This window comes from Trachypithecus francoisi, unplaced genomic scaffold (assembly GCF_009764315.1).
Source record: "Trachypithecus francoisi isolate TF-2019V2 unplaced genomic scaffold, Tfra_2.0 Lachesis_group17, whole genome shotgun sequence".
Taxonomy (NCBI): domain Eukaryota; kingdom Metazoa; phylum Chordata; class Mammalia; order Primates; family Cercopithecidae; genus Trachypithecus; species Trachypithecus francoisi.
Genome location: NW_022681462.1, coordinates 5,308,734 through 5,322,552, shown reverse-complemented (window position 1 = coordinate 5,322,552; position 13,819 = coordinate 5,308,734). Strand labels below are relative to the sequence as shown.

The 13,819-nt window shown below is 35.8% G+C and overlaps 1 protein-coding gene and 1 long non-coding RNA gene across 11 annotated transcripts in view; one reads left to right on the top strand and one right to left on the bottom strand.

The window, feature by feature from the left end:
* The window catches only part of CCDC88A (coiled-coil domain containing 88A), a 139,469-nt gene that overhangs the window by 78,454 nt on the left and 47,196 nt on the right, over window positions 1-13,819 (top strand). For all 10 annotated transcript variants that reach the window (XR_004443936.1, XR_004443931.1, XR_004443932.1 and 7 more), the window contains exons 12-16: window positions 501-645; window positions 5,430-5,614; window positions 8,287-8,424; window positions 9,917-10,987; window positions 12,806-12,933. Coding sequence is in view for 3 of the 10 variants with exons in the window: in XM_033239064.1 (XP_033094955.1) it covers window positions 501-645; window positions 5,430-5,614; window positions 8,287-8,424; window positions 9,917-10,987; window positions 12,806-12,933 (1,667 nt within the window). In the remaining 7 variants the exon portion in view is untranslated. The remainder of the gene's footprint in view (window positions 1-500; window positions 646-5,429; window positions 5,615-8,286; window positions 8,425-9,916; window positions 10,988-12,805; window positions 12,934-13,819) is intronic.
* LOC117099660 overlaps window positions 4,934-13,819 on the bottom strand; it is a 34,197-nt gene continuing 25,311 nt past the window's right edge. Inside the window, exons 2-3 of the long non-coding RNA XR_004443937.1 lie at window positions 5,298-5,575; window positions 4,934-4,989 (exon numbers count right to left, since the gene is read on the bottom strand). This is a non-coding gene — a long non-coding RNA (uncharacterized LOC117099660). The remainder of the gene's footprint in view (window positions 4,990-5,297; window positions 5,576-13,819) is intronic.

Here is a 13,819-nt window from a genome sequence, read left to right as displayed (position 1 = left end):
TTGGCAAGGATGGCTAGTGTCCTTGAGGCTTTAACAGAGAAGAGAGAGCTAAATAAGTTAGATGCCTCCAACTTTATATAAATATAAAAGTAGTAGAAATTTCTGCTTTTGTTACAGAAGCATGTTACTTACTAATTTTGTCTTCAACCTTTCAATACCACAGTAAATAAGCTATTGTGTAAACATGTCTTTAAAAATACAGAAATCTGTTTGCTAAAATTTAGCGTTGGTTCATAATTCTTTTGTTATATCACCAAAACAGTGTGTTGACTATGAAGAAGAATTTTCATTGTGTCCCCAAAGATCAGCTTAAAAGGATGTCAGACACTTAATCAGTATAATTACCAGTGATAATTATAAGTGCCTTCAAAACAACAATTTAAGGAACTCATAATTATGACTAAGTTTCTGATAAATAAAAGTTGAGTAATAAAGTTTTTGCTTGAAATTGTACTGTTTCTTAGCCTTTTTTCTCTCCCTAATCCTTGCCAATAAAAAAGGAACGAGATATGGATAGAAAAAAGATTGAAGAATTAATGGAAGAAAATATGACTTTGGAAATGGCACAGAAACAAAGTATGGATGAATCATTACATCTTGGCTGGGAGCTGGAACAGATATCTAGAACTAGTGAACTTTCCGAAGGTATTCCCAATTTTTTAAAAAATTTAAACAGATAATTGAATCATGAAGTTGTATTTATGTTTACTTTCAGTTCTTTATTTTCCGCAGTGGGAGATATCTCAGAAGACTACCTGTCTCCATAGATATGATTTCACACAGTAATACATTGTTTGCATTTTCTTGAGTCTGGTCCCTAGCTTTGCATGTCTTACAACCGAATTTTATGAATGCAGTAACAGATTTGATTGGTTTCTTATCCACTATTTCATGTTAGTATCCTAAGAGGCTGCAATACCAGTTTATTAGTTTATTTTAAGAAATATAGTCATCTAGTAAATAGAACAGAAAAGTCATATTAGTGGTCAGCATGTTCTTTGACTATAGGTAAACCCAAATAGGGAGTCAAAGCATAATGGGCAAATTTTCAGGCGAAAATATAGTTAGAATTAGTTAATTTAAGGATCTTCATGACTACTTGTAATATGTATAGTCTCCATTATAAGATTATACCTGGCAACCAGCCCAGCCTGGTTATACTATGGACCTAATGAAAGATCCTCCAGGTAAATTTTTAACTTTTGGCTCTTTTTTCCTGGGCTTCACATTGACTTGTCCTCTTTCTTAAAGCTGTGCATAATTTTGTACAGTTGTTTGGATTATAGCTTTGAATGTGCAATATGAATTTTTGAAATTACAAAAAAATTCAGTTAGGTCACATTTATTCAAATTAGACTAGTTTCAAAACTCTTCAGTTTTGCCCAGTGTTAGATTGTTCTACTTGCATTTCTTCAGCAAATACTTACTAAGCACCTACCGTGTGTAAAATACTATACCAGACACTGAGGATGTACTGTTGAGGTAGACATAAACCCTTGAGATTTTATAATCTGGTGCTTACAGAATAATCACCTCTATAGATGATTCCTCCTATTGATTACCAATTATGTTCTTCCTATTTTACACTTGAGAATCGAATACCAAATTCTGGAGTCCCATGTACCGACTATAGAGTAAGTGATGATATTCAATCATTGAACTTGTGTTACTTAAAATATTTGTGAAACTTTAAAAATTATATTCCTTGTGAATTGAGTTAAAAAGAAAGCAATTCAGACTTAAATATTTTCTACTAAAGGTAGTTAGAATTACTCTGTTAATTAAGAATTACTTATTAATTAAGAATTACTACTGTGTTAGTCTAGACTTCTGAGGATTAAATTGTTGATATTTGTGAGGCCCTTAAATACTGCCTGGTAAATAGTAAGCATTCAAGTATTAAATATCATTATTATTCTGTCACTGTTGTTTTGTAATTGACCTTAGCTGGGGTTGTAGAACTGAATATTTGCTTTACTGTGGTGTAGTTTTTATTTTTTTAATTATACAAGGGACTTTTTAGAAAATTTTACAAGGGATTTTTTAGAAAATTTGCTTCAGAACTTTTCTATCTCATTTTCTAACCCATGTGTCTTAGGAAAGTTAAAAGTATCTTAGAAGTTTTTTAAACTGCCAGTGTGTTTAATAATCACTTAGTATAAAAGTTTGCAGTAGTTGGCTTTCAAGTTTCTATGGAATAGGTGGGAGTGTAAACTGGTTCGGCCATTCTGGAAAACGTGTGGAGGTTCCTCAAAAAATTAGAAATAGAACTCTCATAGCATTCAGCAGTTTTGCTCCTGGGTGTATATCTAAAGGATATTAAATCAGTATATCAAAGAGATATCTGTATTCCCATGCTTGTTGCAGCATTATTCACAAATGTCAAGATATGGAATCAATCTGTGTCTGTCAATGAAATGATGGATAAAGAAAACATGTTTTATATACATAATGGAATATTAGTCATAAAAAGAATGAAATTCTGGCCAGGTGCAGTGGCTCACACCTGTAATCCCAGCACTTTGGTAGGCTGAGGTAGATGAATCACAAGGTCAGGAGTTCAAGCCCAGTCTGACCAATATGGTGAAACCCTGTCTCTACTAAAAATACAAAAATTAGCCAGGCATGGTGGCGTGCACCTGTAATCCCAGCTACTTGGGAGGCTGAGGCAGGAGAACCTCTTGAATCTGGGAGGCAGAGGTTGCAGTGAGCTGAGATCACCCTATTGCACTCCAGCCTAGATGACACAGTGAGACTCTGTCCCAGGAAAAAAAAAGGGGGCAGTGCCGGGTGTGGTGGCTCACGGCTATAATCCCAGCACTTCTGGGAGGCCGAGGCAGGCAGTTCCCGAGGTCAAGAGATCGAGACCATCCTGGCCAACATGGTGAAACCCTGTCTCTACTTAAAATACAAAAAAAAAAAAAAAAAAAATTAGCTGAGTATGGTGGTGCATGCCTGTAGTCCCAGCTACTTGGGAGGCAGAGGCAGGAAAATCACTTGAACCCAAGAGGCGGAGGTTGCAGTGAGCCAAGATTGCGCCACTGCATTCCAGCCTGGCTACAGAGTGAGACTCTGTCTCAAAAAAAAAAAATGTTTGGCCGGGCATGGTGGCTCACGCCTGTAATCCCAGCACTTTGGGAGGCTGAGATGGTAGATCACCTGAGACCAGGAGTTTGAGACCAGCCTGGCCAACATGGTGAAACCCCATCTCTATTAAAAATACAAAAATTAGCCGAGCGTGCTGGCGGGTGCCGGTAATCCCAGCTACTCAGGAAGCTGAGGAAGGAGAATCTCTTGAACTTGGGAGGTAGGGGTTGCAGTGAGCCACTATCATGCCACTGCACTCCAGCCTGGGTGACAGAGCGAGACTCCATCTCAAAAAAAAAAAAAAAATCTGTCATTTGCAACAATATGGATGAACTTGAAGGGCACTATGTTAAGTGACATAAGCTAGGTACAGAAAGACAATAGTGCATGATCTCATTTATATGTGGTATCAAAAAAATTCAAACTCATAGAAACAGAGTAAAATGGTTGTTAGCAGAGACTGAGGGGTTGAGGGTATAGGGAAGATGTTAGTCAGAGGACACAAGATTTCACTTAGAAGAATTTCAAGAGATCTATTGTTTATCATGGTGACTATTTAAAAACATCTAATCCAGGTAGATTAACAGTAATGCTACTCTCGGGGAATATTATATATTTAAACTCTATACTGTGTTTTAATAGCTATCATAAGACAGAATCAGATTTATAAAGGGATAATGAATGGAAGTGGATTAAAGATTTTAAAATAATTTCAGCATGCTCAGAATATTCATTTGGAACTTTTAGCCAAAATAAAACAAATAGTATTGTATTTTCAAAATTCATTTAATCCTTCATTAGTTGCTACTTAGAGTAATGTATCCTGTAAGTTTATAGTTAAATGTAAATAATCTTTTAATTTAAAAAAAGACTTGGGCAACTAATGGAATGTTAAAAGTCAGTAACTATTCAGTATACCAGCTTTCAGTAAAAGATTAACAACATGATGACTAGAAAAGCTGGAAATAAAAATTGAGGTTTTCTTTACTTAAATATGGAGGTTATTTACTTATATAATTTTGAAGAGATTTTATGCATGGCTGGGGGATGTGTTGGATGTGCATGTGTTTCTTTGATTTTTATGAAGAAGAATTTGAAACATACACAAAAGTAGACCTGGAAATTCCCTCCAGTGCCTTTATTCATTTCCTTTCTTGAAATAGGTCTCATCTTTCATTTGTAAATCCTAATGTTCTTGTATCAGCAAAATATTTAATGGGTCTGCTTGAACTCCAATTTCTTCAATCTAAATTTTATGCTTTTTTTCACTAGAATGCTGTAGATGCATTAAAAGTTAAAGATTTATCTCTTGGCTGGATGCAGCAGCTCATGACTGTAATCCCAGCACTTTGGGAGGCTAAGGCAGGAGGATTGCTTGAGCTCAGGAGTTCCAGACCAGCCTAAGTAACAGAGACCCAGTCTTTACTAAAAAATAAAAAAATTAGCTGGCTGTACCTGTAGTCCGAGCCGCTTGGGAGACTGAAGTGGGAGGATCCCTTCAGACCAGGAGTTTGAGGCTGCAGTGAGCTAGGAACGTATCACTGCACTCCAGCCTGGATGACAGAGAGAGATCCCATCTCTTTAAAAAAAAGAAAAAACTTTGGGAGGCCGAGACGGGTGGATCACGAGGTCAGGAGATCGAGACCATCCTGGCTAACACGGTGAAACCCCGTCTCTACTAAAAATACAAAAACTAGCTGGGCGAGGTGGCGGGCGCCTGTAGTCCCAGCTACTCGGGAGGCTGAGGCAGGAGAATGGCGTAAACCCGGGAGGCGGAGCTTGCAGTGAGCTGAGATCCGGCCACTGCACTCCAGTCCGGGAGACAGAGCGAGACTCCGCCTCAAAAAAAAAAAGAAAAGGAAAAAAAGATTTACCTCTCTTATCATGTTTATCTTATATAACCTCATTGAATTTTTTTTTTTTTTTTGAGGCGGAGTCTCACTCTGTGGCCCGGACTGGAGTGCAGTGGCCTGATCTCAGCTCACTGCAAGCTCCGCCTCCCGGGTTTACGCCATTCTCCTGCCTCAGCCTCCCGAGTAGCTGGGACTACAGGCGCCCGCCACCTCGCCCGGCTAGTTTTTGTATTTTTAGTAGAGACGGGGTTTCACCGTGTTAGCCAGGATGGTCTCGATCTCCTGACCTCGTGATCCGCCCGTCTCGGCCTCCCAAAGTGCTGGGATTACAGGCTTGAGCCACCGCGCCCGGCCAACCTCATTGAATTTTTAATAAAGTTAAGGATCAAATGATGCAATGCATATATACTGAACTTTTTAAATAGTAAAGAGTAAACATAGTAAAAATAGTAAAGAGTAAATACGATGGTGTATTTTTCAATATTATAGCACCACAGAAATCCCTGGGCCATGAGGTGAATGAGTTGACATCAAGTAGATTATTGAAGTTAGAGATGGAAAATCAAAGTTTGACAAAAACTGTAGAAGAGCTTCGGACTACTATGGATTCTGTAGAAGGCAATGCTTCCAAAATCCTGAAAATTGAAAAAGAAAATCAAAGACTCAGTAAAAAGGTAAATTAAAATGTAATGTTTATTTTAATGTTAAAAAAATACTTGTAAAAGTGTAAATAAATGGCACATTTATTTTCCACTTTTTAAATGCACCCTCAATGTTATTTTAACTTGTTATGAAAATTTTCAGGTATACACAAATATGGTGTGAATGAACCCTATACTCATTATTCAGCTTCAACAATTAAGAACTTACTAGCTGATCTTGGCCAGGTGCGGTGGCTCACGCCTATAATCCCAGCACTTTGGGAGGCCAAGGCGGATGGATCACCTGAGGTCGGGAGTTTGAGACCAGCCTAGCCAACATGGTGAAACCCTGTCTCCACTAAAAGTACAAAAATTAGCCGGGTGTGGTGGTGGGCGCTGATGATCCCAGCTACTCAGGAAGATGAGGCAGGAGAATCTCTCGAACCTGGGAGGTGGAGGTTGAAGTGAGCCAAGATGCGCCACTGCTCTCCAGTCTGGACCATAGAGCAAGACTCAGTCTCAAAAAAAAAAAAAAAAGCAGCAGGGCTAGAGGAGTTATATTTGCCAGTTTCCAAATAATTAATTGATTCTCTCATATCTTCTTGAGAGAACTAGTGAGTGAGTTTGTTGTTTCAGTATCATTATGAACCCATGAATTTAAAAATATTTGTATTGTTTCAGTCCACTCCGTTTGTTTTTCTTACTGTCTCAACTCGGGCTAGTGGAAGCCTCTTTAAAAGCTGCTTTGGTTGTGAATCCTTATTACATGGCCTTAGCACTCCTTGAGAGCTGTCTTACTTTCTGCCATGACAAAATATTCTAGGCTCATCTTGAATATTTTCTGTCCCAGATCTGGAGACAGCCATTTCTCTAAAATTAGCCTTTATTCCTTTTAGTGGGAAATAATATTTAGAGACCACAATTTAGGTATTATGAAACCTGAATCTTAATCAGACTCTGGTTGAACAGAAATACTCAGTTGTGGAAGAACAAGTGTTTTGTTTTTGCATATCTTTCTGTGCACATAATTCTACATGCATAGAATCCCATCATAAAAACATGCATGACTAAGAGTTGTTTCTAAGAAGTTCCTAAGTGATGCTCATCATGCTTTCTTGGAATCATGCTTTGAGAACCACTGCCTTAGATTATTCAGAGGCTCCTTGGTATTCTTGTAAGATTTTTACTGTTTTAAAACATTTTTGCATTGTCTTCAATCCATTAACTAAATAATCTTAGTAAGCATTTGACAATATAGTGTTAAAGTAGGATGATCATTTAGAATTTAGAACAGTTTTATTTTGGTTGTCATTAAAATTGGGCCTGTAGAGTACAGTTTCTTTTTGAAATTAGCTTTGAAGTTTGATTTGTAAATTCTTAGTGATTCAAGCAATTTTTGATCAATTAATTGTAAAAATGATTTTTTATAAACTGAATGTTTCACTTTAATCCCGTTGATACAAAACAACAAATGAGTTTCAATAACTGTCATTCATATATTTCCATATATGTAATGTGAGAACCAGGTTAATTATTAATAACTGAAAGCTTCCTGAACTGTAAATTAATGTTGAATTGAGTTATTGGATAAGTTTTTTGACCTAGTGCTTTCATATTATTATTATTATCATTATTATTGGTAGTAGTAGTATTTTGAGCTAGGGTCTCACTGTGTCACCCAGGCTGGAGTGCAGTGGCACAATCTTAGCTCGCTGCAGCCTCCGCTTCTCAGGCTTAAGCAGTCCTCCCACCTCAGCCTCTCAAGTAGCTAGGACTACAGGCACAGGCCACTATGCCTGGCTCAGTTTTTTGTTTTTTGTGGTTTTTTTGTTTGCTTGTTTTTGGTAGAGATATGGTTTCACCATATTGCCCAGGCTAGAAATATTACTGGAAGATTGTTTCCGTGTGTAGTTATTTCCATTAATGTTAAAATAGAAAAATTAAAATTGCTTTAGAGTGCTTCACTATTGACATAAGAATTTAACATTTAACTTGCGGTAGAATATTTTATAAAGTCTTCTCGATTTTTTTAATTGCCTGGTTTGAATATATGATAATGGGAAAATCAATAGTCTTAGCATATTTTTAACTTTAATTTGCTATTTTGTACATATTAACTACCAGTATTTTTTATCTCTAAAATGTGTAATTGAAAAGAAATTTGAACCTGAAATATAAATATTTGCTGCTGTTTTCCTTAGTCCTTTTTTATAGTAGTATTCTTTTTCTCCCTCTTTTTTATTTTAAACCAAGTCCTTTCTTTTTTCCTCATTAAACCTGTACTGTACTATTTCTCATCTTTTCCTTCGTGCTTTTTATATCTTCTTCCTTCTTGCTCACTGAAATTCTCTGAGTATAAGTAAAATTTTACTTTACAAATCCACTCAAGCCAAGAGAATCTTTTTAAAAAGCTTGTATAGTTCTCATATAGCACATTATCATTTATTCAGCTGGATTTGTCTTTGTGTTTAGAAAATGAAACTGACCCCAAAAGATGCACAGGATAAGAAATCATGTCTACATATTTTATACAGCTACAGAAATTAGCATGGAATGCTACTTGAATTTCTATACTGAGTTATTAAATTTTAGCATTTGGATATTAACACTATTTTATCCTTTATTCAGTGATTATCTTTTGTTTTGACATGTTTTCACTATTGTAGAATATTTAACATATTGTTTTGTGATTTAATTTTCTCTAGGTTGAAATTCTTGAAAATGAGATTGTTCAAGAAAAGCAAAGTCTTCAGAATTGTCAGAATTTAAGCAAGGATCTAATGAAGGAGAAAGCTCAGCTTGAAAAAACAATTGAAACACTGAGAGAAAATTCAGAGAGACAGGTTCATTCATACATTTTTTTACTAAGTAAACAATGTATTTTAAAATTTATTAGCAAAAGTTGTTTAAAATATATGCAAACAAAACGTTGATATAAACATTAAAGGGAAATATTTTAGAATTTTTTTATTTCAAAGTAATTATAATTTTACCTCATTTTCTAACCTGGGTATCTTAGGAAAGTTGAAGAGAAAGCTTAAAGTTTTTTAAACTGCCAGTGTGCTTAATAATCATCTAGTATAAGCATTTGCAGTACTTGTGCTTTCAAGCGTCTGTGGAATAGGGCTGCAGATTCTAGAGTCCCTTAGTGGAGTTGGCCAGGAAATGCAGCTGTCCTCTGACCTACCAAAGAGGGAGAAATGCGGTGGCAACCACACTGTCTTGGATATTATGAAATTTGTTTTCAAGTGTTTAATATTCATTCTTGTTTTATGTTTGAGGAAACTGAGAACTGGATAGATTAATTGACTTGTTTTTGAAATATTTATGTATTTGAGACAGGGTCCAGCTCTGTCACTCATGCTGGAGTGCAGTGGCACAATCATAGCTCACTGCAACCTCGAACACCTAGGCTCAAGCAATCCTTTCACCTCAGCTGGGACTACAGGCATGCACCAGCATGCCCAGATAATTTTTTAATTTTTTAATTTTTATTTTTTGGTAGAGACAAAGTATCGCTGTGCTCCCCAGGCTGGTCTCAAACCCCTGAGCTCAAGAGATATTCCTGCCTCAGCCTCCCGAAGTGCTAGGATTATAGGTGTCAACCACCATGCCTGAGCGTTAATTTTTTTAGAAGTAAGATTATTTGTTTATATCATCCAGGTATAGTCCTCAGACCAGCCATAAAAATGAAGGTTTCTTTAGAGATACAGAACAGAAATTCTAGACTAAGCTTCAATCTTCACTTTTCTAAGCTTCTTGAGATTATTTAACACACTAAATTTTGAGAATCATTGTATTAGGTCATGGTATAAATTGGATGAATTAGTTCTCAAATGTACCCAGTAATTTTCATGATTTTGATGCTTCCTACTTAGAATTCTTTTTGGGAATGAATACACACACATACAAACCGATATATACACATACAATACAGCACATATTTACTGAGGACCCACTGTAGTCATTGCAAAAGTTACTCAGTAAAAGTAAAACCTTATGTTCTCAAGGAGGTATGTGTGTGTGTTACACCGGTATTCCTATTTGTATTTGAAGCATGTAACTATAAATAATCTGAAGACCATTATGATTAATAGAAAATACATTTCTCAACCATTCCTTTAAACTGTGAACTTCCTAAAGACATGAACTTTAATGACCTGACAGTATGTGTACACAGTGGTCTTCAGTAAATACTTGTCAGAATTAAAAGTAAGACAGGCATTCTAGTACCCTTTTTTTTTATTCCCCTTTTCTTGATAGTTTTTGGAAGAGATAAACCATAGTTAGTTTTTCCTCAATTACAGCTTTTAATTATTTTCTTTTTCAAATTAGATTAAGATACTGGAACAGGAAAATGAACATCTGAATCAAACAGTGTCTTCTTTAAGGCAGCGGTCCCAGATAAGTGCAGAAGCAAGAGTGAAAGACATTGAAAAAGAAAACAAAATTCTCCATGAATCTATCAAAGAAACAAGTAGCAAGCTAAGCAAGATTGAATTTGAAAAAAGACAAATTAAAAAAGAATTGGAACATTATAAAGAAAAAGGAGAACGAGCAGAAGAACTTGAAAATGAATTGCATCATCTTGAAAAAGAAAATGAATTGTTACAGAAAAAAATAACTAATTTAAAAATTACTTGTGAAAAAATTGAGGCCTTAGAACAAGAAAATTCAGAGCTAGAAAGAGAAAATAGAAAATTAAAAAAAACATTGGATAGCTTTAAAAATCTGACCTTTCAGTTAGAATCCCTAGAAAAAGAGAATTCCCAACTTGATGAGGAAAACTTAGAGCTGCGAAGGAATGTAGAATCTTTGAAGTGTGCAAGCATGAAAATGGCTCAGCTACAGCTAGAAAACAAAGAACTGGAAAGTGAAAAAGAGCAACTTAAGAAAGGTTTGGAGCTCCTGAAAGCATCTTTCAAGAAAACAGAACGCTTGGAAGTTAGCTACCAGGGTTTAGATATAGAAAATCAAAGACTGCAAAAAGCTTTAGAGAACAGCAATAAAAAAATCCAGCAATTAGAGAGTGAACTACAAGACTTAGAGATGGAAAATCAAACATTGCAAAAAAACCTAGAAGAACTAAAAATATCTAGCAAAAGACTAGAACAACTGGAAAAAGAAAATAAATCATTAGAGCAAGAGACTTCTCAACTGGAAAAGGATAAGAAACAATTGGAGAAGGAAAATAAGAGACTTCGACAGCAAGCAGAAATTAAAGATACCACATTAGAAGAAAATAATGTGAAGATTGGAAATTTGGAAAAAGAAAACAAAACTCTATCCAAAGAAATTGGTGTATATAAAGAATCTTGTATCCGTCTAAAAGAACTAGAAAAAGAAAATAAGGAGCTTGTGAAAAGAGCAACTATTGATATAAAAACGTTGGTTACACTACGTGAGGTAAATATGTTTACCTAAATTAAGGCAAATATTTTTTATATTTTTAACTCAAGGTTTCTTTAAGTTTTATTGGAACCTATGATTAATTTGCATCATTTTTAATATTTTTAACTCAAGGTTTCTTTAAGTTTTATTGGAATCTATCAGTAATTTGCATCATCTATTTTATGGTTCAGTAGAATTTTGGAATTAGTTTAGAAATACCTTCCAAGTTTCCTACTTTTGTTAAACTAAGAAAGACCTATAAATTGTATTTTTATTTTATTATTTTTTTTTTTATTTTTATTTTTATTTTTTTTTTGAGACGGAGTCTCGCTCTGTCACCCAGGCTGGAGTGCTGTGGCTGGATCTCAGCTCACTGCAAGCTCCGCCTCCCGGGTTCACGCCGTTCTCCTGTCTCAGCCTCCCAGGTAGCTGGGACTACAGGCGCGGCCACCTCGCCCGGCTAGTTTTTTGTATTTTTTAGTAGAGACGGGGTTTCACTGTGTTAGCCAGGATGGTCTCGATCTCCTGACCTCGTGATCCGCCCGTCTCGGCCTCCCAAAGTGCTGGGATTACAGGCTTGAGCCACCGCGCCCGGCCCTAAATTGTATTTTTAAAAGAATTTGTAGTAATAAAGTTTCCTAGTGGTATCTGACTTATTACATTATAATTTTAAACTTTTATTTCAATATAATGATAAAATGCTTGATCAAAACTCTTACTAAATTCTAAGTATAATACAGAAGCATGATAGCTATTTTTTATTGAGTGCTATGTGCCAAATACTGGGCTAAAATCTTCATGTAAGTTGTATATATATAAATAATATATATACACACACACAAATATATATACATATATATACATGCACATAATCTTTACAACTAATCCTTTATAAGTATTATATCCATTTTTTAGATGAGAAAACAGGTTCAGAAACATTAAATAATTTACTCAGGATCACACGGCTAATAAATAGCAGAGTTGGATTACTGGATTCAAATCCAGATTTTTCAGACTCCAAAGCCCCATGAATTTTGACCTCAAAGCCAGAGAATGCAAATCAGGTTCAACTGTTCAACACTGAGCCACTAGTATTTGCTTGAATCTATGTATCAAGAAGAATTCTGAAACTTCCAGGAGTAAATTGGCAGTATGTTCTGTGAAACATGGTTGGTGCAAGTCAGAAGGTGTATGTTTGGCTCTTTTTTCCCATCTCTAAGCATTATAATATGTGATAACTGTTTAAGTTCAATCTGAAAGTATATTAGCATTCTGGCAGAAGGTCACATTGGGCAGTCTGCATTTCTGCTAAAGAGGCATTGAGAGGGACCTTTTATTTTTCTCTTCTGTAGACTTAAAAACATGAACAACAGGTTCCTTGTGCCTAAACTTCTAAGAACATCCTCTAGTTCTTCAGATCAGTATCATAAGACCTCTTTCACTGGGAGAAGGATCTTGTGGGAGAGAAGTGTTATAGTCAACATGTATTTATAAGAAGAAATGTGCACTAAAGTTGAGGCTCATTATTAAAAAGTAAATGGATATGTTTTTCCCCCACAGTATTCAAACCTAAATGCGTATTCACAAGTAAACAGTTACTACTCCCTTTTAAGGTTTTTTTTAACGCATTAGCCAAAAAAAAAAAAAGGAAAAAAGTTATTTCAACTAGGTTATAACTTCAACTACATTTTAATAATGAAGGAATGGTTTAACGACATTTCCTGGTTCAAATTACATGTATTCCTAGATGGTGGTAATTAGAATCTTAGTTGACTTTCTTAGATGTTTATGCCCTTGACACTTACGTGAGTTTTGCATTTGTTTTAAAATAAGGATTTAGTGAGTGAAAAATTGAAGACCCAACAGATGAACAATGATCTCGAAAAATTAACTCATGAGCTTGAGAAGATAGGGTTAAATAAGGAGAGACTCTTACATGATGAGCAAAGTACTGATGACAGGTGAGTACTAAGTCTACTTGGCAAACAGTTGAAATTTTGTTTTTTTTTTTTTTTTTTGCTCATACATTAATTCTTTTCTGTATTAGCTATAGAAAACATTTATATATTATATATTTCACTCTATTTCTGGTTCCTTTCTTCCCTTAAAGAAGGTTATGTGGCCGGGTGCGGTGGCTCACGCCTGTAATCCCAGCACTTTGGGAGGCTGAGACGGGCAGATCACCTGAGGTCGGGAGTTCGAGATCAGCCTGACCAACATGGAGAAACCCCATCTCTACTAAAAATACAAAAAAATTAGCCGGGCATGGTGGTGCATGCCTGTAATTCTAGCTAATCAGGAGGCTGAGGCAGGAGAATTGCTGGAACTTGGGAGGCAGAGGTTGCGGTGAGCTGAGATCGTGCCATTGCACTCCAGCCTGGGCAACAAGAGTGAAACTCCATCTCAAAAAAAAGAAAACGTTCTTAAAGAGAAAAGAGGAATCATAGACAATCTAATATAGATAGAAGAAAATAAAAACCTAAAATGTTACTATATAAATACAGTTATAAAATAGGAAAACAGGATGCTACCCAGGTAGAAGATCAGAGGCTATAATTGACTGTGAAAACAATAAGACATTAACAACAAACCAACCTCCAGCTCATCAAACACAGTCAATTAAGCAAGTTATTTTTTATCTGAATCATGTGCTTAAATACCTCTGTTCTTTCATTTATTTGCCAAAATGTTGACTTAAAGATAAATGGAGGAAGAGTATGAAACAAAGGAAAAGAAAAGCAACTGAGGTATAAAAATAATGTGGAATACTAAAGCCTTAAAAGCCAGATATGGGCCGGGCGCGGTGGCTCAAGCCTGTAATCCCAGCACTTTGGGAGGCCGAGACGG